This window comes from Callospermophilus lateralis, chromosome 9 (assembly GCF_048772815.1).
Source record: "Callospermophilus lateralis isolate mCalLat2 chromosome 9, mCalLat2.hap1, whole genome shotgun sequence".
NCBI lineage: Eukaryota > Metazoa > Chordata > Mammalia > Rodentia > Sciuridae > Callospermophilus > Callospermophilus lateralis.
Window position 1 is genome coordinate 61,517,065 of NC_135313.1, and position 24,122 is coordinate 61,541,186.

At 34.5% G+C, this 24,122-nt stretch overlaps 1 protein-coding gene across 1 annotated transcript; it reads left to right on the plus strand.

Annotated features, from left to right (window-relative positions):
* The first annotated feature begins 1,312 nt into the window (after positions 1–1,312).
* On the plus strand, positions 1,313–24,122 carry Spc25 (SPC25 component of NDC80 kinetochore complex). The gene is made up of 6 exons (XM_076866562.2): positions 1,313–1,451; positions 1,548–1,613; positions 9,361–9,507; positions 10,708–10,812; positions 21,913–22,011; positions 23,998–24,122. The coding sequence occupies exons 1-6, from the start codon at positions 1,313–1,315 to the stop codon at positions 24,120–24,122; spliced, it is 681 nt and encodes a 226-aa protein (XP_076722677.2).

Genomic DNA, 24,122 nt, shown 5'->3' on the forward strand with positions numbered 1-24,122 from the left:
AAACTGTATTTGTAGCCCAAGAGAGAGGTTCATCTAGGGTTTGTCTTCAGGGGGATCTTTTTTTTTTAACTTTATTTTTTCTAATTTTTAATATTTATTTTTCAATTTTTGGTGGACACAACATCTTTGTTTGTATGTGGTGCTGAGGATCCAACCCGGGGCTGCACGCATGCCAGGCGTGCGCTCGACCGCTTGAACCACATCCCCACCCCTCAGGGGAATCTTTTAATACTTTGCCAGGCTCCGCTGAAAGTCCGACCGTTGTTTAGAAAAGAACTACGAATCCCAGAATTCTCTTCCCTCCATATATTTTCGCGAGAATTCCAGAGCGTGGCTTAACCAATCCCGGCTTAGAGAGCCTATGTTATCAGCCAATGGGAAGGCTAGTGGGCGCCAAGAGGCAGGCAGCGGGAGTGCTGTAGTTTTGAAATCGGAACTTTGGCGCGGAAGCAAAAGTTGGGTCTGGTGACCGGCTGCTGACTAAAGGTACGTACATCTGGTTTGGGGAAAGCGACTGGGCTCAGGCCTTTCCGTCAAAAGGTGAGGGAAGTGGGAGCCGAATAGGGCCCCTAGACTAGCCTGTCACGATAGGGGAAAATAGGTTTCCGGGCGCTTGTGTGTAGTACTCAGGGCGATGTTTGTGAAACGCGCGTCATTTTGCTGTTTGGGTGCAGGACCTGGTGGGGTGGTAGCAGCGAATGAGATGTCGTTGGCCTTCCTGGAAAGGTTTTAGTGTCACATAGAACTGGTGGAGCCTAGAGTTTTCCAAGACATCCTTTTATGGGGAGTGATATTGAGACCCAGAGTATTAGGTCATCTGTATTTGCCCTGGACCGAACCCGCCAGTCTAACGATCCAGTCTCTACATTAAACTGTTAGATTCTTGTTACAGGTGGGAGAAACATGCAGGGTAAATGTGTGAGTTCTTATCTTATGGGAGGGGGCCCAGTGGCCATAGGAAGATCCAGGCTGGATCTCAGAACAGGTCAGAGTTGAAAGGGCCTTACAAGGAACCAGTTTTACTTGTGAGAAAAACGAAGTTGGGAATCAGTTGTCCAGGGTCATAGAGCAGATGATCTTTGCAATTACACTTACCTACTAACAAATCCTTAGGTGGTAAAGCTGTCCTGGATTCTTGCTTTTACTTAACCATAGTTAAGCCTAAGAGACTTGATTAGACATTCTGTAATATCTAGAACTAACAGCAAGGGTCCAACTGTCAAAATAGCTTGATTGGAATATGTGGTTTATTTGATTTCAGTAATTCTTGAAACTTACAATATGTGTTCTGTGTTTTGTAGTGTCTTACACAATGATGGAGGATGAGCTGGCACGCTTTGATAAAAGCATTAATGAATTTGGAAATAAGTTCAGAAACACTTTCAGTGACACTCGCTGTCAGATGGTGGGACTAAGAGATGTCTTCAAAGACTCCATTGAAGCACTTGCAGGTACTACCTACAGTTTAAACTTGTTTTTGCTATTCTTTTTTATTTTCTAGTGTTATTTCAGCTGAATTGAAACTTTAATTCCAATTTCTGTTCCAGAAAAGCTGTCTGTGAAATTAAAGGAAGAAGAACAAATGATTGAGATGTTTCTGGAATATCAAAATCGTATGTGAAAAACTAGATCAAAGACTTTTTTTTTTTTAAATTAAACGTCTTTGTCATGAAATCCCTCATACAAGTAAGATAATGTAATGTGTGTATTAATACATTCACGCATATGCATACGCACGTGCTTATATGTACATGAACTAATAAACATTTATGTATTCACCACACAGTTTAAGAAATATGACATCCCATGTTACACCTTCCTCCCACCTTCTAGAACTAGTAATATTTTGTTTAGCATTGTTTTGGAATATTATATAAATGGTATCATTTTGTATGTATTTGTTCTTTTTTTCACTTGTAAGATTTTTTTATACTTAAAGATTTATTAATGTTGTTGTGTAATTGTCAGCAATTTTTAAAACGTGAGTTTATTTTCACATTGAATTGAAAAGCTGGGATTCTCTCAGCACTTTGGGTAGGATTTTGAAAGTCTTTCTATATTTTTATAGAAAATCCTTGTTTCTGCAACTCTAGAATGTCTAGGGTGAATCAGTAGTTTTTATTGAATTCCTACACACAAGCCACAAACTTGTGGCTACAGGTCAGATTGCATTAGTGACACTCAGTTTAGAGACACCATGTTTTAAACATTATTATTAAAAGTGGTGTGTTTTTACAAGGGGCATGTGCTCTTTCACTTGCCATAGTTCCCTTTTGGCTAAGCCCCCTTTTGTCTTGCCTTGCCCCCTTTACTCACTTTGTGGCACATAAGACATTTATCTTTGTAACTCCTTGTGTGTTATGATAGACTTTTACACAAGATCATTTTCTTAGCTGCTCTGACGTTTCTATGCTCCTTACTGCTTTTCTTATCCCCTCTGTGACTATACACAAAAAGGAATACGTGTGTGTGTGTGTGTGTGTGTGTGTGTGTGTTGCAGAGAGAGGGAGAGTGAGGGAGGGAATGGGAGTATATCAAGTTTGGATCCTTTAAACACTCTTGCTTTTAGAATCCCTAGGGATTAGAAAATTAAGTTTGAAATTCAATTTTTACCACTGTGAATCTCAAAACTATGCTCTTAAATATTAATGAAGATATTAATCAATCACAAATATGTGAAAATGTACTGTAAATACTCTAAAGTCTAAAAGCATTATCTTTTTTGATAAGTTTATATTTGAACAGAAATATATTTTACCGAAGTTCAACAAGTATTGGCTTGCTATTGTCCAGGACTAAAGAAACAAGAATGCATAAATTATATCTGTTCATAATTTAGCAGAGGATATAGACAGAGAAACCATGATTAAAATCTCTTGTAATAGTTGTTGTGATAATGGAATGGGTGCTGTGCGGTCATAGAATCTGGAGGGCTTGATTCTTTTAGTGAGGGTTGCAGAATGTCTAATAGCCAAACCCTTACCTTAATGCCACGTGCTATATCCTGTTCTAGGCTTTTTGCATATATTGACTCATGAATTCTGACAACAATCCTAAGGGGTATGTATGTATACTATTTTTAATTCTATCTTATAGATGAGGGAATATGCACAGAGAGGCAAAATAACTTGTTCAAGGTCATGAACAGAAACATGTCTGGAACCTAAACAATCTGATTAAATGTACTACCCTGTAGAAGTTTGCAGAATAGGATTGAGGAAGTTCATCAAATTCAGCACTACTAGGAAGGAGAGGGAACAGCATATGGAATGTGGTAGAAATTGGAAAGCTTTTTGAATTCTGGAATGGTCAGAGTACAGTGTGGATGGGAAGTGGTGAAGTGACTGGAAGGAGAATTGGTTGGCCAGTTGATGGATATTACATGATGTTGATGAACATTACATGATGTATAAAGGCATTTAGGCTTTATTTTGGGGAGAGATAAAGAGTTGTTGTAGGATTTTAACCTAAAAAATGATATTGGATTTGTATTTTAGGAAAAAGAACTCGGGCAATGTCACATACAACAAATGGGAGGGGAGTAAGAGTGGGCCACCAGCTGAAAGGAAAAAGCTAATGTGGTAGTTCAGGCAAACAATGAGGATGGTTTAGACCACTGGCAGGTTTGAGGAGGTAGACTCATTTGTGACTGCTGTCCTGAAGGTGAGCATGGTCTAGGATGTTTCCTGCCTTTCGATATGGTGGTGCATTTCTTTATGTGAATGATTAGAAGAGGAGGAACATGTTTTTAGGGCTGGGAAGTAGACAAAGATGGGCTCAATTTTAAATGTGTTGAGCAAATATGTTAAGGGTATTGTGCCATGCGCCTGGCACAATGTCTGGTAGGCAGTGAAGAGATAGATCAGAAGGCCAGCCAGGAAATGGATCTTTGCTGAAGATAGAGATTTGGGAGTCTTTATTGTATTTGGGGAATTGAACTGTGACAGGATGGGTAGAGTGAAAGAAGATAACCATAGTATAATAATAAATATTTATTGAATTGTCACTATGTGTCAGGTGCTGTGCTGTATTCTACATACACCATCTCCTTTGATCCTTATGACATTTCTCCCAAGTATATATGTATGTATGTATGTATGTATGTATGTAGTAGTAGTCGTCGTCATCCTGTTTTATTGATGAGATTGCAAGCTCAGAGAGCTTGTGATTTGATGAGAACCATCAAATTGACTCAAGAGTACTCATATTCACATTGCATTGCCTCTCTATAATTTGAGAGAGGTTAGAGGAAAGGATCAGGAAAGACTGAATTAGCAGTTAGAGACTAGAGAGAGTTAGAAGGTCACAGAAACTAGAAGATGAGGAACCCAGAAAGGGTATTGTCAACATTGGGAAATCACAGATAGGACCATTAAGATGCACTGATAAGGTATGATACTTTGGGAGTAGGAAAGGTTGAGGGGATTCTTCCACTCACCAAATATTTGTTGAGCTATAGTCTATGGTAGGTACTATTCTGGGAAGGTGCAGCTGAACAAAATAGCCAAACATTCTAGCACACCTGGAGCATCTCTTCCATCAGGTTATCAGATGCAGGAAGACCATCTATTGAAAGTGCATCTGTTATGGGACCCTCTTAAGCTATCTAAATCCTGAAATCTGTCTTAACAGATTCACAGATGAGGAAATTGAAGCTCACTGGGGTTAAAAACTTGGCTAAGGTCAAACATTAGGTGGCTGCAAGGTCTAGGATTGTATCCAAAATGTCTGCTCTTTCCAGTGTACCATGCTGACCTTTCTACATTAGAAGGAAAGTGCAAGAGAGGGTTCCTGTGCTAAGAGTAATGGTGATGTTTTGAAATATGGCCCTGGCTGACTGCATACACATAAAATAATAGTCATGCAACATTGAGGCCTTTGTTTTATATTGCCACAAGTCCACATAGTTCAAATGTTATAAAAATACTCATGTATATGGTATTTGCATATTGCCTATAAACTGTTTTCACATCGTTGGGTGCTTTAGCCCTATGAAGTAAGGGTAGCCGTTTTACTCTATCCCCATTTTATAAATGAGGTTTTAGAAGGTGCGTTTTGAGCAGGGGTTTGAGAAACAACTGATGAGCCAAATTGGAGCTCAGACTTTTGACTTTAACTCTGGTTATTTATTTATTTATTTATTTATTTTGCAGTGCAATTCTAGTTAGTCATCGCCTTTAAATACTAGTGTTTCTCGAGGTTTATTTATTTTAAAATTATACTTGACATATGATCATGTCAGATTCTTGAAAAATAACAAAAAATTTAAAAAATTATGAAATGTTGAGAACTACATTTAAAAAAATAACATAACCTTCTAGCTTTTATTTTTCATATACTATCTAGATTTTTTTTCCTTTTTTTTTTTTTTTTTTGGAACTGGGGTTTGAATCCGGGGGTATTCCATCACTGGTCTTCATCCCCAGTCTTTTTTATTTCATATTTTGAGACAAGGTCACACTAAGTTGCAGAGGCTGGCTTTGGACTTGCCAATCTTCTACATTAGGTCCTGAGTCCCTAGGAATATAGTTGTGTGCACTGTGTCCAGCTATTATGTAGATTTTTTTTTCTTTTTAGCAGAATGGTATCTATATAACTACATTTTTTTCCTACTTTGAAAGTATTGCTAAATTCTTTGAAAACACATCCCACTTTACTGATGTATCATTTTAATAATTTACTTACTAGACATCTAGGATGTTTTAGTTTCATCATAAAAAGTGTTTTTTGTATAAATATTTGTACATATCCTGTTTCCGTAGGATAATTTTGTAAAAATGGAATTGCTAGATAAAGGACAGAAATATCCTTAAGGCCCTTTTGTTTTATAGGGTCAAAATATTTTGTAGGACTCTAGCATTCCTTTCAACACTAGTTATTATTTTGTAAATATTATCATAAATGAAAATAGGCATGTTATTGCTTTATTTGCATTTCTATAATTACTACTGAGATTAAATTATCTTTCCTGTTTATTAGACATCTGCATTTTATTTTTTGTCTGTTTCTCCCTTTTCTGGTTCCCCCACCCCTCAGGAAATTGTATTTGTGTCTTCTTTAGATTAAATAGTAACCCAGTGTTGGAAGAGGATAATTTAATGAACAAAAGCATTGCCTTTGAAATCAAGATCTTAGTTTGAATCCATTTATTTATTGCATCCTAGCTTTGGATTAGTTATTAAACTGCTGAGTCCTTTTTCCTCCTCTTTTAAAAAAGAATAAAAGCCCCCTACAGTAGTGCATACCTGTAATCTCAGCAACTCAGGAGACTGAGGCAGGAGGATCTTTTTTTTTTTTTTTTTTTTTTTTTTTTTAAAGGGAGAGAGAGAGAGAGAGAGAGAGAGAGAGAGAGAATTTTTTAATGTTTATTTTTTAGTTTTTCGGCAGACACAACATTTTTGTTTGTATGTGGTGCTGAGGATTGAACCCGGGTCGCACGCATGCCAGGCGAGCGCGCTACCGCTTGAGCCACATCCCCAGCCCACTGAGGCAGGAGGATCTTAAGCTCAAGGCCAGCCTCAGCAACTTAGGGAGACTCTGTCTCAAAAGAAAAAAGGGCTAGGATATAGCTTAGTGGCACATTCCTAGCATGTGCAAGATTCTGAGTTTAATCTCCAGTACTGCAGGAAAAAACAAAAAAGAGAAAGAACAAGACCTGTATAATAGCATTGTCTAAAACCTGAAGTAAATTCATAAAATTATATAAATTACATAATACCTTATGTAAATTTTCTGCTTTTTAAGTTTCAAGGAAGGTCTTTCCTCATATAATTTTAATATAAAATTCACAAATATTGCTTTTCAAGTTTTATAAGATCTCATTTTATACTTAGATATTTAATAAATATGAAATTTAATTTGGGTTGTGATACTGTTTAAGGAATAATCTGCCTCTTGATCACTGATTTTATATTTTCTTTATCATACCGACTTCCTAAATAGCCCTAACAGTTGTTTGGGGGTTTCTGTTTTGTTTCACTGAACTCTATGTAGGTTCTTCAACTAGCACCCCACTATATTGTAAGTATCTCAGTCACAAACATTATATGTGATGGGGCAAGTCTTTTTCCTTTACATTTTCTTAACTATTCTCACGTGTATTGTCAGACAAATTTAATTTAATTTTGTTAGATTCCCCCTCCCCGCCATACACACACACACACACACACACACATACACACACACACTGGTGCTGTATTGGATGTAGAAGTGAATTTGGGAAATGTTGGCATCTTTGTAATATTTAGAAGCATAAAATATCACGTCAGCTATCCAAGTCACATGTGTCTCAGATAAGAGTTACAATATTTTTCATACAAAACCTAAATATTTCTTGATCTAGGTTATTCTTGAATGTTTTGTTTGTTATCACTGTTAATGAGACTTCCTTGCTTCCTGGTCTTTAGAGATGTTCCTCAAGCAAAGAATTTAATGCTTAGTTCAGTTTGAAAAAGAGGTCATAGTACCATTTCCCTTTTGAAGATTCATGGTATTTAAGGTCCTTAGAAGTTCTGTGATAGATTTATTTAACTTTAAAAAAAAAAAAAACCACTTCCTATAATACTTATCCTTGGAACACATACTCACTTATAATTACAGTACTGGAATTAAATGACACTATAGATATTTTGGGTTATTTAGTATAATGCAGGACTAATGGTTAATGGCATTTTATTTTGAAGTGTTCAGATTTTATTTAAATATTAGTAATTTAATTCAGAAATTCATAAGTATATTATAGAGCTATACAGTTCTTAGGCTTTTGGTGTCATCCTGCCTATTTAGCTTCCTGACTGGCACTTTTGGGACCTTTGTCTCTGGACAGTAGGCCCCAAGTAGAGCCATTGTGTTTGTTTTCCAGCCAACAGAGGAAATAGTGGCTTTGCCAGGATTATTCTTTTTCCCAGCAAAGACGCCTGGCCAGTTTAATGTATAAGCTTTATTACTATTTTATATTGAGCATGTGTATGAGAGGTTTGGGTGCTTGCTGAAGCCGAGAGGTTAATAGGGCTAGGAGGACTTGTAGAGATAGTGACCAGGACACAGGACAGCTAGAGGGATTAAAGCCAAGAAAGGGAAATGAGGTGCTGATAAGTATCAAATAGCTATATATATTTTTAAGTATTTTGGTACTTAACAATACCATGGAATAGCAAAAACTAATATTAAAGTTATTAGCATAAACACAACTGTTGTCACCTGTAAATTAATTATGTGTGTTATTTATGAAAGCTGTTGATTTTTGTGGTAGACCACAAATTCTTATGAACTTTCAGTAGATTTTTAAAATATTGTAGATAGATGTCTGTTATCTACATGTAATGAAATTATCTTTTTCTTTCCAGTACTTTTACTAAGTAAATACATCTTGTATTGGACAGAAACTTCTAAGGAAAAATATTAAATCACAATGATAGCAGTCACTCTTGTTTTGTTCCTTTTAGACATGACTTTTAGTATATGGGATTTGAAAGGTTTTTGTTTCATGTTAGAGAAATGACTTTCTATGTCTAGTTGAAGAATCAGTATCGGGAGTGGGTACTGAATTTATATGAAGCGTCTTTGAAATGTCTGCTTATATGATGAATTTTCCTAATATTGTACCTCCTCTATATATGCAGCCATATTTGCCCTTAGGAGATTATTATGATTATTTTATATCTTTATTTTTATGTGGTGCCGAGGATTGAACCCAGTGCCTCACATGCGAGGAGAGCGCTCTACCACTGAACTTCAGCCCCAGCCTTAGGAGATTATTTTTAATATGTCATTATTTTATTAAGCATTATTACACCTATGTTTTCAAGTGAGATTAGTTTGTAGGGTTGTTGATAGAGGGACAGTGGCTGCCTTTATTGAGTTAGTTTCTGAATTGTGCTGACTTGCTCAGAGTTGCCTGCTTGCCTTCATTCCTTCCTCCCCTTCCTTCTATCTTTTTAGTACATTTCCAAACAATTTATATAACGTTAGGACTAGCTGATTCTTCAAGGCACTGTAAAGCTATTTTCCTAGAGTTTGGTTGTCTTTGGTGGTAGATTTTGTTTATGTACTTACTTGGAATGGGGATCTGCAGGATCGTGATCTTCTGATTTTCTGTTTCATTGTTTAATTTGGTATACTTATTTTAAAAAGCATTTCTGTTTTCCCATTTTTGTTTTCAGGCAAGTAGGAAAGAATACATTAGGGGTTTTTTGTTGTTGTTTTTCTTTGTCTTATAATTTTTGAGTCATGAGGAGATGCTTATCAAAGCATTCTTTATCAATCTTTTGAAAGTCAATTAATTTTTTTTTTGGAATTTTTTAGCTACGTGTCAGACAGCAAAGCATATATCTTGTAGTTAATACCTTGTGCTTCTTGCAGAGATCTGCAGGCAGAATAAGCTCATTCAAGAAAAAAAGGATACTCTATTAAAGTTGATCACTGAAGTAAAAGACAAAAAGCAGGAAATGGAAGTACTGACTGCAAAAATCCAGGATCTTAAGGAAGAATATTCTAGGAAAAAAGAAAGTAAGTTTCCAGTTATAAACATACTTAAAAAACTGGTCTAAATTTGAAAATGGTAATGGTTCACAATTATGTAGCATCCTGCCTGTGCTCTTTCATTGTTAGAAATGGATAATATACCTCAGGACATAGCCATCAGCTCCCTCTCTAAGGTATCAGGAAAGTTAACTAAGTGGATTTTATTTTCTCTTGTTTTGCTTAAAAGTCTTTCTCCTTTAATTTGTTATAACCAGAGTAATGATGACATTGATATGAGGGTTTAATTAAGCAGAATGGGAGACAGTGTAACTAAATAAGATTTGCTTAGAGAAGCCTTAGTGTGATTTATGCAACAAATATTCATTGACCATACGTTCTTTGCCAGGTAATGTATGCACTTTGTTATGCTGCTTAGTCTCTTTATCTAAAACCTTTCCTGTCCTACCTTTCCTTCACTTATAAAGGAGCCTTGTTTGTCCACAAACTAAGCATTCAATCCTTTAAATCTCTTGGAAGTAACAAGTTTGTTTTGTTAATGCTTTTTCTTGTAGAGTTCTATCCAAAACTAGATTGTGAAATTATTATTTTTTATCTGCCAAGTATTATTTAGGGATTATTGTGCTAACTTAAAAAAATGTAATTAGCATGGAATAGGCTGTTTTCTCATGAGAAATAGTTATACCTAAAGGAGTAGAATTTTATTTTTCCCCCCATGAAGCAATTAGTTTGTCCTTGGATATATTGAAAAACCAAAGTAGATAAAAGAAGTCTATTTCTTTGTTAGCCATACAAATCCCTGGCCTAATTATCTGTATCTCAAGCAATTTTTTTCTCTATAATCTTGAATGAATAGAAACTCCTTTTGCTATCAGAAGATGGAAAGTGAATAAATTTAAACAGATTTATGATTTGCATCATTTTAATGTTTGTGTTCAAGTTTCTTAAAATTAATTGAATGAGCATTGTTATTTAAAATATTTGATACAAACTAAGTGCCATGGTGTGTTCCTCTAATTCCAACTACTCAGAAGGCTGAAGCAGGAGGATCATGAGTTTGAGACCAGCCAGAGTAATTTAGTGAGTTAAAATAAAAGAGGGCTAGAGATGTAACTTTTCTTTGTCTTATCATTTTTGAGTCATGTTCAGTTCCCAGTAATGCAAACAGAAATGAAAATAACAACAAAAATATGTTGAAATATTGTGTTTTTTTTTTTTTAATTACAGCTATTTCTAATGCTAACAAAGCTAATAAAGAGAGTTTGAAAAGACTGCAGAAATCAGCAGATTTGTATAAAGATCGACTTGGACTAGAAATTAGAAAAATTTATGGTAAGTGAAAGGCCAGGGTTCGTCATCGGAGATTAAAATGCACACACACAGACAGCAGTGACAAAGATGAAGCACTTTACTGCAAGCTGGTGCTAGTTTATATAGAAAGTGAGAGTTAGTTATCTTAAACCAGGAAGCTCCTGGGCCAATCATAGTAAAGGTCAGGTCATCACCTATGGTGTACGCATGTCCGCCCTGCATAAGATTCATGGGGGGCACGAACTGTCCACGAGTACAGAAGACGGGAGGGCCAGTTAGAAGGTTTTCAAAACAACTTGTTATCTGCCCACTGGCAATTTGCCCACCGCCATGTTTGAAAGGCCCGGGGAGTTCTCAGGGAGACTCCCAACAGTAAGCATATTAATTTAAGTACAATATAGGAGAATAGAGAAAGTATGTTGTTTTAGTCAGCTTTTGCATCTCTGTAGCCAAAATACCCAGCAAGAACAGCTTAGAAGAGAAGTCTATTTCCGCTCATGATATCTAAAGTCTCAATCCATTAAGTCCATTGCTATGCTCCCAAGGTGAGGCCCCATATCAAGGGGGAAAAGCCCAGTAAAGGAAAGCTGCTCAGCTCAAGGCAATCAGGAGGCAGTGAGAGAGGGAGAGGAGGGGGCCACAGAGAAGATGCATCCTTCTAGGACACATCTCCAGTGACCCACTCCTCCAGCCACACCACACCCCCACCTCCCCACAGTTACCACCTAGTCCTTTAAACTAGGATGGATAATTAGGTTACAGCTCTCTAAGTCCAATCGTTTCACCTTTAAACATTCTTGCATTCATGTGGGAGCTTTTGGAAAACACTTCATATGCAAACCATAACATCTTCATTTTCTTTGTTTTAAATATTTTTTTAGTAGTAGATGGACACAGTATCTTTATTTATTTATTTTTATGTGGTGCTGAGGATCAAATCCAATATGTCATGCATGTGAGGTAAGCACTCTACCACTGAGCCACAATCTCAACCTCCATAACATCCTTACATTGAGGAGAATTTTTAAAATATTTTAAACTAAAAAAATGACATTATTAGCTTTTCAGAAAATAGGAAAAAATTACAATTTGTTGTGATAGCCTAAAAACTGGTCATTTTAAAATGATGATGAAATTATCCATTCTATTAATATAGCACAATTTATTTCATCTTTTATTGATTGTTTAATACATGCATTGCTTCTGACAGCATTTGGATTTTTCCCAGTTTTTCCATTTTAGAAATACTATAGCAAACATAGTCTTAGCTAGTTTCTTATATAATTTCCATGAAATTATTTCCCAGAGAGGAATTACTAGCTTGCACATGAATATTTTTATGGCTGCTACATGAATATATTGCCTCTCTGTAGCAATGCTGTTGATTCGGTTCTCTCCAAGATCACCCTTAGGTTTGGTGATTCACTGGGACTCAGCGTATATAGTGGTCATCCTTTAGCCATGGGGTAGAGAAGGTACTTCCAAGATGCCCAGTGGATTCCTAAAATTGCAGATAGTATTGAATCCTTTATTTACTATGTTTTTTCTGTACCTTTACCTAGGAGATTCTTTTCCATTTTTCACTTAATGGAAGCATTTCATAGCTTCTTGTTGCCATATCCAAATTACCACCATCATTATTTTTGGACTTTGGGACCATTAGGTTAAATACATAAGTACTGCAATACTGTGACAGGTAATCTTAACTGAGATGGCTACTAAATGACCACCCATAAGGAGGTAGGTACTGAATACAGTGAGGATATGCTCGACAAAGGGATGACTTATGTCCTAGGTAGACAATAGGATGGCATTCGTTTCATCACACTACTCAGAACAGTGCACAAATTTAAACTTATGAAATGTTTATTTTTTGTTTTCCATTTAATATTTTTGGAACTTTGTTGATTGTAGGTAACTGAAACCACAGTTAAGGGAGGACTACTATTACAGAATTGTAGTCATGGCTAAGATTGGTTGTAGCAAGAGGATACAAAACAGCTTCAGCACAGAAGAAAGTCACACAGTATAGTCTAGGGGGAAACTAGGCACAAGATATCCGAATCCTTTCCCAGTAAAACCACCCAGGACACACTTAATTCCTTCAAGCATCAAATTGTGATGTCACATGTGATAAAGTATTGTCAACTGAAAACTCACTGGATACTCTGGAAGCTCTGCCTGATTTTCCTTGAACTTGATTTCACACATCTTTTTTCTTTGCTGACTTTGTTTCCTTCTTTTGTAAGTCCCAGTGAATTATCAAACCTGGGTGATCTTGGGAACCCAAGATACCAATCAAGGGCCACCCTAGCAAGCAGGGCTTTCCATCTCAGATCTACTTTGTTAACTCTTTTATGCCTACCTATCTATAATGTCCAAGTGAACACATTTCATTGTATTCTTGCCAGTTTGAAACCAAAACTCTTAAGACTAAGAAATCTCTGAAATAAAAGAATTTATTGAGCAGTTACAGATGTTAGTTGGAAATAAAAGACCCATCATGGAACAAGTTCCCATAGCAACAAATACCAGGCCAGATCTAAGAGCATTTTCTAATAATGAAAATTCAGGGAAAGAAGGCATATGTTGATTACGTTGAACATACATTATTGGTTGTAGTTAAGAGAGAAGGGATTATGAAAAGGTGGGTGGAGCTTTAGGATACAAGGACAGTTCATGAGGAAAAGTAATTACTACTTTAAATTGGTTGGGGTTCTACTGAGGTTGCATTGGCACATAGAGCATTGTGATGGGGACTGAGGTAAAATTTTAACATACATTCAAGAATGTGAACTGGCTTTTCCTTTTTGGCCCATAGTTGGTTAACTGAGAAGGCTTCCCCCATTTCTCCTTTCCTTTGTCATCCAGCACTTAAATTTAAGATATCTCAGAATTTTTTCTCTTATCACCAGAATTGTATTTCTAAAAAGCTTTGTGTTGTTTTGTCAATTAACTAGACAGGAATAGAGCTTTTTTTTTTTTTAAGTGCATTTCTTTAATGAAGGAATTTATGACCATTTTTTTCTATTTGTTTACTCATTTTATTTTATTTGAGTCCTTTACCATGTACCTATTAGTCTTGTTTTTCCATCAGTTGGAGTGAGTTTTTAGTAAATAATAATAATAATAACCTTTGGTTAGATGAAAATAAAAGGTTCAGCTCTGAACTTTTGATGTTTTGAATTCTAAATATATATTCACTGTCCTCCTGGGGTGCTTTTTTGTTTTGTTTAGTTCTGTTTTTAAACAGCCAGTTTTAAGCCTTTAAAATTATTTTTAGAGTTTAAATAGAACTTTATCATAGTATATCAAAGTCAGGAAATAATGTTTTAAGGAAGTGTGATATGATGGAATAGCTCTTTGATCTTTCTCCCAATTTCCTGACATACAAATCCTAAAACCCTTGGAATCACAAAATTAATGCATACCTTTTTGTATGCTGATGTGTTGACTGATGTCAGGCAGCCTCTCAGTAGCTTCAGAATGGTGGCTGGCCACCTAAAAGACGAAGGCAGGATTAAAGGGCTGGGGCTTTCAGCTCTATCCTCCAGCTGCTGAAGAGGGATGAGGGGATAGGGGATGGTTTGGTTTATCGTCCATGATTTAGTCAGTCATTCCTACATAATGAAGCTTCCACAAAAAGATTGGGTCTGGAAGCTTTGAGAGAGCTGAACATGAAGAGTTTCCTGGATGGTGGTGCATGGGAAAGGGCATACAAGCTCCAGGATCCTTCTAAACCTTGCCTATAAATCTCTCCATCTCTATTTTTTGTAATATCCCTAATAATAAAGTGGTAAATAAGTAAAGTGTTTCCTGGATTTTTGTATGCTGTTCAAGCAAATTAATTGAACAGGAGGGGATTGTGGCACTGGGCAGTATCCAAATAGATAGTATCAGAACTGAATTGAATTTGGGGACAACCAGCTAGTGTCTACTGCAGAACTGATTGATTGCTTGGTACAAAGATTGGGGATAGATAGCTCCACACATATGGCCACAGAAGAGTTCTGTTTGATTGTTGAGTAAGAGAATAGGAAAAACACTTCAGCTTTTTTTTTTTTCCTTTTGTTTTTCTCCCCTTATATTCTCAGAGAAAGTGAGAACTCAAATTAAATTCTCCATTTTGCCTAACTGAGCATCTTATGATATGTTTCTTCATTGGCATGCATTCTTCCCATTACTATTAGCAGTTTAAAAATCTGGTGTACTAACATAATTATTTCATTTTAAAGATAATACTTTTGAAGATTCTGAAGGGTTTTTATCATTAAAAGAATTTTTAATGAAATTTCCTAATTTCTTATGCTACAGAAACAAATAAGATGCATGTGAATTTATATTTTGTGGCATCGGTCTTGAATTTCTGCCAGGCATTTACTCCTTTGGGAGAATTTGAAGGTCTCTTGGAGATTGAATTTAAGTCTAGGTAACTAGAAAAGTGTCAGATTAAATTTGACAATGCTTATTATTTTATTAATGTGTTTTAGTTGTACAAAATGGTGAGATTTGTTGTTACATATACTTAATATCACAATATAATTTGACTAATATCATTCTCTAGTATTAACTCTTTTCCTCCCCTCCTCCCTATATGTTCATTTCCTCTACTCCACTGATCTCCCTTTGATTTCCACAACTTTTTCCTTTTTTCCTCTCTAGTTTCCGCATAGAAAAGAAAAGATATGACTTTTGGTTTTCTGAGTTTGGCTTATTTTGCTTCAATTAATGTTCTCAAGTTCCATTCATTTTCCTGCAAATGAAATAGTTTCATTCTTTATGGCTGAATAAAATCCATCATGTACATATGCCATATTTTCTTTATCCCTTCATCCATTGGCAGATACCTACTTTGACTATTGTGCATTGTGCTGCTAGAAATATGGGTGGGCAAGTATGGTTATAGTATGCTGACTTTATTTCTTGAGGATAAAAACTAAGGAGTAGTATGACTGGGTCATATGGTGGTTCCATTCTTAGTTTTTTCAGGAACTTCCATGCTGATTTTCATAGCATAGTGCTTATACTAATTTATAGTCCCATCTGAAATGTAAGTGTTCCTTTTTCTCCACATCCTCTCCAGCATTTATTATTGTTTGTATTCTTGATGGCTGCCATTCTAAATGAAGTGAGATGAATCTTGATGAAGTTTTGATTGGATTTTCCTACTTACTAAAGATGTTGAACATTTTTTCATATATTAGACATCTGTATTTCTTCTTTTGAGAAGTGTCAGTTCATTTTCCCATTTATTAACTGGGTTATTTGATTTTTTTGGTGTTAAGTGTTTTATCCGAATCAAATGTATGGAAGATGATATGTCATGAGCTTTGTAATGTTTTGAACAACCAATAAAAAAAAAAGTGTTTTATCCATTTTGGATATTAATCCTCTGTCAGAAGACTAGGTTCTCTCTTCACATTTTTAATTGTTTCCTGTATTGTGCAGAAGCTTTTTGAATTTGATTTCATCCTATTTATTAACTCTTGGCATTATTTCTTAAGCTTTAGAGAAGTCCTATTGAAAAGCCATTGCCAGAGCCTATATGTTGGAGTGTTGACCCTATGTTTTCTTCTAGGAGCTGCATAGTTTCTAATTCTTATGTCTTATGTCTTTGATCCATTTTGAGTTGACTTTTGTACAAGGTGAGAGATAGGATCTAGTCTTAGTCTTCTACATATGAATAACAAGTTTTCCCTGCACCATCTGTTACAAAGGCTGTCTTTTCTCCAACATGTATTTTTGGTACCTTTGTCAAGGATCATATGACTGTATCTGTAGGTTTGTCTTTGTGTCTTCTATTCTGTACCATTGGTCTCTGTGTCTTTTTTTTTTTTTTTTTTTTTTTTTGCCAGTACCATGCTTTTTTTTTTTTTTTTTTAATTATAGCTTTATAGTATAATTTGTGGTTGGGTATTGTGCTGCCACCAGCATTGCTTTTATGCTTAGAATTGCTTTGGTTATTCTAGTCTTTTATTTTTTCCAAATAAATTTTAGGATCATTTTTTTTTTTTTGGTTCTGTGAAGAATGTCATTGGTGTTTTGATGATATGTTGCTTTTGGTGGAATGGCCATTTTTAACAATTCTAATTCTGCCTGTCCATGAACACGGGAGGTCTTTCCATCTTATGTTTTCTTCAGTTTCTTTCTTCAGTGTTCTATGGTTTTCATTGTAGAGGTCTTTCACCTCCTTGGTTAGATTTATTCCTAGGAGTTTTATAATTTTTTCAAGGCTATTATGAGTGGAATTGATTTCCTGATATCTTTCTCTGAATAGTTATTATTGATATAAAGGTAAGCTATTGACTTTTGTATGTTAATTTTGTAAACTGCTACTTTGCTGAATTTATTTATTATCACTAGAAGTCTTCTGGTAGAGTTCTGAGTCTTCTAGATATAGGATCATGTCATCAGCAAGCATAGATAACTCGACTTTTTTTCTATTTGTTCCCCTTTAATATCATTCTCTTGCCTGATTGCTCTGGCTAGGATTTCAAGAACTATATTGACAAGAAATTAATTGAAAAAAATAACTGGGTAAATGACAGAAAGATCAGTAGAGTAGAGGGAATGGAAAGAAGAGGTACTTGGGACTGAATTAGAGCAAAATATATTCCATGCTTTTATAATTATGTTTAAATGGATTCTACTGTCATGTGGAATTCAAAAGAATCAATCAACAAAAATAAATAAATAAAAATAAATTAAAAATGCCTCCCTTCAGAAAAAAGAACTATATTGAATAGGAGCAGTGAATGTCTTATTCTGAGTTTTAAAGGAAATGCTTTCAGTTTTTCTCCATTCACTATTATGCTGGCTTTGTTTTTGTTATATATAGCCTTTATGATGTTGAGGTAAGTTCTTTCTATCCCGAGTTCCTTCATTGTTTTTATCATGAATGGGTGCTAAGCTTTTTCAGAGCTTTCTGTGCATCTATTAAGTTGACTCCTTGGTTTTTGTCATTAATTGTTTTTAATGTGGTGAATTACATGTATTGATTTAAGTTGGTAAACCATTCTTCCAACCCTGGGATAAAACCAACTTGGTCATGACAGACAATCTTCTTAATATGCTCTTGAACACAATTTGTTAATAATTCACTAGGGATTTTTGAATCTAAGTTTATCAAAAATATTGGTCTGTAATTTTCTTTCTTTGATGTATCCTTTTATCTGATTTTGGTATGAGGATAAAACTGGCTTTATTGAATGAATTTGGAAGTACTCCATCACTTTCTATTTATTGGACAAATTTGAGGAGCATTGGGATTAGTTCTTTAAAGGTCTGGTAGAATATAGCTGAGAATCTATCTGGTTTAGGGCTTTTCTTTTTGGAAGACTTTTTATTACTGCTTCCATCTCATTGCTAGCTGTTGGTCTATTTAGTTTTTTTATGTTCTCCAGATTCAATTTTGACAGGTCTTATATGTCTGAAAATGTATCAGTTTATTTTTGTTTTTCCAATTTATTGGAGTATAAACTTTTAAAATATTCCTTAATAATTCTTTGGATTTCTATGATGTCTTGGGTGATTTTTTTCTTTTTACATCTCTAATTTTATTAATTTGGGTCTTTGCTCATTCTCTTTTGGTTAGTTTTACTAAGGGTTAATCAATCTTGTTTTCTTTTCAAAAAACTAATTGTTCATTACATTTATTCTTTGTATTGTTTTTATATTCTCTATTTCATTGATTTTGGCTCTGATCTTAATTATTTTCTTCTAATTTGGAAATGTTTTGTTCTTGGTTTTTGAGGACCTTGAGATGCAATATTAGATTTTTTTTTTTATTTGGAATCTTTTTAATTCTCTTACATAGGCACTCATAATTATAAACTTTCCCTTTAGAACCACTTTCATAATGTCCTAGAGGATGTTGTGTCATAACTACTCTCTTTTGATTCCAAGAATTTTTGAATTTCTTCCTGATTTCTTCTATCACCCATCATCATTCAAAAGTATATTGTTTAGTCTTCATATGTTTATATAGTTTCTATAGGTTTTTCTTAACATTGATTTGTAATTTCACTCCATTATCATCAGATAAGGTAGAAGGAATTACATTTTTTTGTTTTGTGTTTTGTATTTGCTAAAAGTTGCTTTGTGACCTAAAATATGGTCTGTTTTAGAGAAGGATCATGAGCAGATGAAAAGAGAGTATTTGGCTCTTTGGGGATGAAATAGTCCACAAATATATGTTGATTCCATTTGATTTATATTTTTTAAGTTTGAAGAGTCTTTGTTGAGTTTATATCTGTATAACCTATCTATTGTTGAGAGAGATCTGTTGAAATTACCCTAATATTATTATACTGGGATCTGTCTGAGTCTTTTACTCAAAAAGTGTCTTTTAAGTAAGGTGCACCAACATTTTGGAGATAAATATTTACTATTGTTACAGCTTCTTGTTGGGTTGTTCCCTTTACCAGTATAAAGTGGATTATTTTGTCTTTAATATCTTGAAGTCAGCTCTGTTGAGTATAAGAGGAGTTACTCCTGCTTGTTTTGGGGCTCCATTTGCATGGTATATCAATTTCCTTCCTTTCACTTTCAGCTTGTGGCTCTCTTTTCCCATTAATATATAATTGGGTCTTGTTTTTTAATCCATTCACCTTGGCTATGTCTTTTAATTGGAGAGTTGAAACCATTTACATTCAATATTGTTAGAGAGATGTATCTTAATTCCTGCTATTTTAATTTATTTCTAATGTTTAATTTGGTCCCGTTTCTCATTTGCTTAGCTACTCTTCAAATGAAATTTGTTCATTCAAATGGGATTTGTTTTTTCTTATTTCTTCTCTGTGTAGTATATCCTTATTTTTGGTAGTTTAAGCTTAGTAGTTTTAAATTCTTTCAGTTTCTGCTTATCTTAGAAGGATTTTATTTCTTCTTTGATTCTAAAGGATAGCTTTGCTGGATATAGTAATCTGGAATAATGATTATTTTCTTTCACAGCTTGGAACACATCATTCTCAGCCCTCCTGGATTTTAGAGTTTGTGCTGACAAGTCAGAAGTATTTAGTTGGCTTGATTCTAAATGTAATCTGATTCCCCAATCCCGTTGAGCCTGTTAAATTTCCATCCTTGTTCTGTATGTTTTAGGCATTTTAATCATAACGTGTCATGGAGTGGTTCATTTCTGATTGCATCAGTTTGGGGTTCTTAAAGCCTGCTGTATCTGGATATTCTTCTTATTCTCAAGATTTGGAAATGTTTTTCTTATTTCCCTGAAGAGGTTATCCATGCCTTTAGCCTGTGTCTCACAACCCCTTTTGATTTCAATGATTCTTAAATTTGGTCTTTTAATGTTGTCCCAGAGTTCTTGTATTTTCTGGTCATGGTTATTTTAATTTCTTTAATAACTGAATATTCAAGGCTACTCTCTTTATCTTGTAGCTCTGAGATTTTGTCTTCAGCATGGTATGCTCTTAGACTTTCAACTGAACATTTTGTATGTTTATTATTATATCTTTCATTTCTAAAATTTCTATTTGTTTCTTTTTCAATATCTCTGTCTCCTTATTGAATTCCTCATTTATATCCTGTACTGACTTTGTTAATTCATTCAGTTGTTTTTCTTTGTTCTCTTGAAATTCATTGATCGTTTTTATGCTCAATCTTTGGTATTTAATCCACTTTATTTATTTTTTTTTCTTGGAGTCAGTTGCTGGTGAATTATAAAATTTAGGAGGCATTATATTATCTTTATATATTTCTTGTATTCCTGTGTTGGGTTTTATACATCTATTGGAATGGATTTCTCTTCCACTTTGTGTGGAATGTGGGCTTTTTTAGGGACAGCATTCTCTTGCCAAAGTGTTCTAGAATGATCTGAATTGAGATTCCTCATAGGTGTGGTGTCCACAGCCTTTGTGTTAATTCCGTTTATGTTTTAAGAGTGTAAGAGTGTATGTCCATTGGTGAGACCTGGAGAAGTACGGCTAAAGTTTGAGCATGATTAAATTTGTGTGTAGAGTAAGGTGCACTGTCTTTTGCCTGGGTTTATTAGCTAAGCAGCATCTCTGTACTATAAACTTGTAGTGTTCCAATAGATTCTCAGCACCTTTCTGAGAAATAGTGTCTCCACTACTTGAATCCTGAGCCACAGAGCAACTGGAAATGCAGCCGTTCTCTAATTTGCCACTGCTTGGCCCCAAGCCTGTTTGAATTGGCATGGATTACTAACCATGCCTTTTTATTGTAGTAAAATACATATATAACATAAAGTTTGCCATTTTAACCATTTTTAAACGTACAATCCAGTGATTTAAGTTATATTCACAATGTTGTGCAACCATCACCAACCTTATCTATTTCAAAATTTTTTATCATCCTAAACAGAAGCTCTGTATCACTAATAATAACTTCCCATTCTTCCTTCCCCAAGTCCCTGGTAACCTCTACTTTCTGTTTCTATGAATTTGCGTATCCTAGATATTTTTATAAAATGAAATCATACAATATTTATCCTTTTGTGTCTGGCTCATTTCACCTAGAATTTATGTTTTCAAGGCTTATCCATGTTGTAGTATGTATCAGAGCTTTCTTCCTTTTTATGGCTGGTCAATGTTTATAGCATATTTATACCACATTTTGTTTATCCATTCATCTATTGGGGTAACTTTGGGCTACTGGGAATAATGCTGCTGTGAACACTGGCATATATTTATCTTTTTGAGTCTTTGTTTTTCTATTGTTCAGTTGTAGGAGTTTTTAAATATATATTCTGTGTATTCGAGACTTAATGGATGTATGATTTACTAATATTTTCTTCCATTTTGGGTGATGTCTTTTCATTTAGTATCCTTTGAAGGACAAAAGCTTTTCATTTCAATAATATACAATTTACCTATTTTTTGGTATAGGCATTGAAAATTCATAGAAACACCAAGTGCTTTGATGCAGTCATCAAAAATAGGTAAATTGAATATTATTTAAATAAAAAATTACATAAACATTATACTTAAGTGGCAATGTATTTTAAAACTAATTTGTAACTTCTACATTTGGAAAAGAAGTAGTTCCATATACTTAGCAGTGCATGTACTGATCAAAGAAGGTTATCTCCACTGAAAGCTTTGGTCCTCCAAAATATTTTCATAATAAATAATCTTTTTTTTTCAGGTAATAAATTGCAGTTTATATTCACTAGTATTGATCCTAAGCATCCTGAGAGCCCCTTTATGTTTTCTCTGCATCTAAATGAAGCAAGAGACTATGAAGGTATGTACTTAAATTTCTTAACTTGTGCTTAAAATTGGCATCCCCGGTTGTTATTTGAATCAGAATATAAAGTAATATGAAGGTAAATAGTATTCCCAGAAGGCATTGCTTCCTTCACCAGTGTTGCTTCTTGAGATTTGTCTTCTATAGGATATGAATATCATTTTAATTTATAGATATCATCTTGGAGTTTTAATAAGTAACATATCTTCAAGATGACATAGTGGCTGAAAAGTCTAGAAGACCAAACATTACTATACTTCATGTGCAAATATGAATTACCCTTTTAAGAATTCAAAGCTAACGTTATAAAGAACATAAAGGATATCTCTATCTGAATGTGAATATTATAGTTTAGTCAAGTCAGCAACTTTAAAATCATATGTAAAATCATCATAATGTGATCATTTGCTTTCCCAAAAATAAATTTAAATAAACAAACTATCCCATCCTGAAAATCTCACACATTGATAATGTAGGTTAGTTATTGATTCTGTAGCAAGCTGAAAAACCTTTGATTTATAGGGAATGTATCTATGATTGATAATAGCATGAACAATGAAAGAGTGGAAATATGTTTATCTCTTTTTTTATTCTAATGGCCCTGTACAAGTAATTAATTTATCAGAATTCAAAAAAAAAGAAAGAAAAATGGCCATATTCAGTGGTGCACGACTATAATCCCAGCAGCTCTGGAGGCTGATGCAGGACGATTAAGAGTTCAAAGCCAGTCTCAGCAAAAGCAAGGTACTAAGCAACTCAGTTAGACCCTGTCTCTAAATAATATTCAAAATAGGGCTGGGGATGTGACTCAGTGGTTGCATGCCCCTGAGTTCAATCCCTAGTACCAAAAAAAAACAAAAAAAAGATCATCATACCTATGCTATCATTTAAAGTATTTCTAGCTGACAGACACTTCAGTTAGCTGCAGAGTTAGCTCTGGTCATGCCCTCGTGACTTAGTTGAATATATATTTTGAGAATCTAATTAATCTGTAATTGCTTGGTTTCTTTTTTTTCTTCTTTAGTAAATATCTTCCAATCTAATGAGGGCTAGATTTTAAAAGGCAAACTCAAAATTTTTCTTACCTAGCTCTTCAAATTTCTGTAAATTATAATTCCTTTATTAGCTTATAATTTCATAGTATTTCATAGTGTATTAAAGTAGAATCCACAGGATAAATTTTGAACCCATGCTTTTTGCTATTATGTCTCTGCTATGATCATGGTCTTTGTCCTCAGCTATTTCTACTGAAGAGCTGGAAATCCAGTATGGTTGAATTTCTTCCCCTTGAACAGAAAACAATTTGATGGTAGAGAAAGCTGGATCATTCTTTTTCTTTGATCACCGTCACTGGAGACTTGTTCCTTGTGCATCATCTGGTATTCTACATATGAGGGCCACACTGTTATTTGTGACTTTGAGTCTCACTTGATTAATAGGCTGTAAATATCATTTCTGGAATAGCATCCATTTCTAATGACTTCCATTTTATTTGTAAGTAAAACCTTAGGTATTTCTTTCTATAATTGAAGTTATTAGGGAATGACATTCAAAGTTGTTCTCTTTTTGATTCAGTGGCCTGAAACTAGAAGTCATTTAGACCAAAGTTTTGCAGAGAAAAAAAATGACTTGAGAGTTAAACTGTTAAGACAGTTTAAGTACCTAAAAATAATATATATAGGTCTAAGATGTGGGAAATGGCATTCTGCATCACTAAGCTCTTCAATCCCTTGAATACCATCTGTTTAAATTTAAAACAGGTTTGTAGTATTTAAGATTTGAATATTTAGAGATTAAACAAAGGAAAGGTCCAAAAGATAGTTAGCATGTGAAAATCAAGTGTATCATTTTATGCTGAAAGCATTTCAGAGAAATGTAATTAACATTCAAATCAAATGAAAGCATCTACATTAGAAATACTCTCTCCCACACACAGTAAAACCCTCATTTATATTATTTTCCTTTTTTTTTTTTTCCTTCTAGTATCAGATAGTGCTCCTCATCTTGAGTGCCTAGCAGAATTTCAAGAGAATGTAAGGAAGACCAACAATTTTTCAGCTTTTATTGCCAATGTTCGGAAAGCGTTTACTGCTATGGTTTATAATTAA

Excerpts from the sequence above, each read along its gene's own strand:
- Spc25 (XM_076866562.2), top strand. The coding sequence starts at position 1,313 with ATGATGGAGGATGAGCTGGCACGCTTTGATAAAAGCATTAATGAATTT. Across the intron at positions 1,452-1,547 it reads CTCCATTGAAGCACTTGCAG|AAAAGCTGTCTGTGAAATTA; the intron begins GTACTACCTACA and ends TTTCTGTTCCAG. Across the intron at positions 1,614-9,360 it reads GTTTCTGGAATATCAAAATC|AGATCTGCAGGCAGAATAAG; the intron begins GTATGTGAAAAA and ends TGCTTCTTGCAG.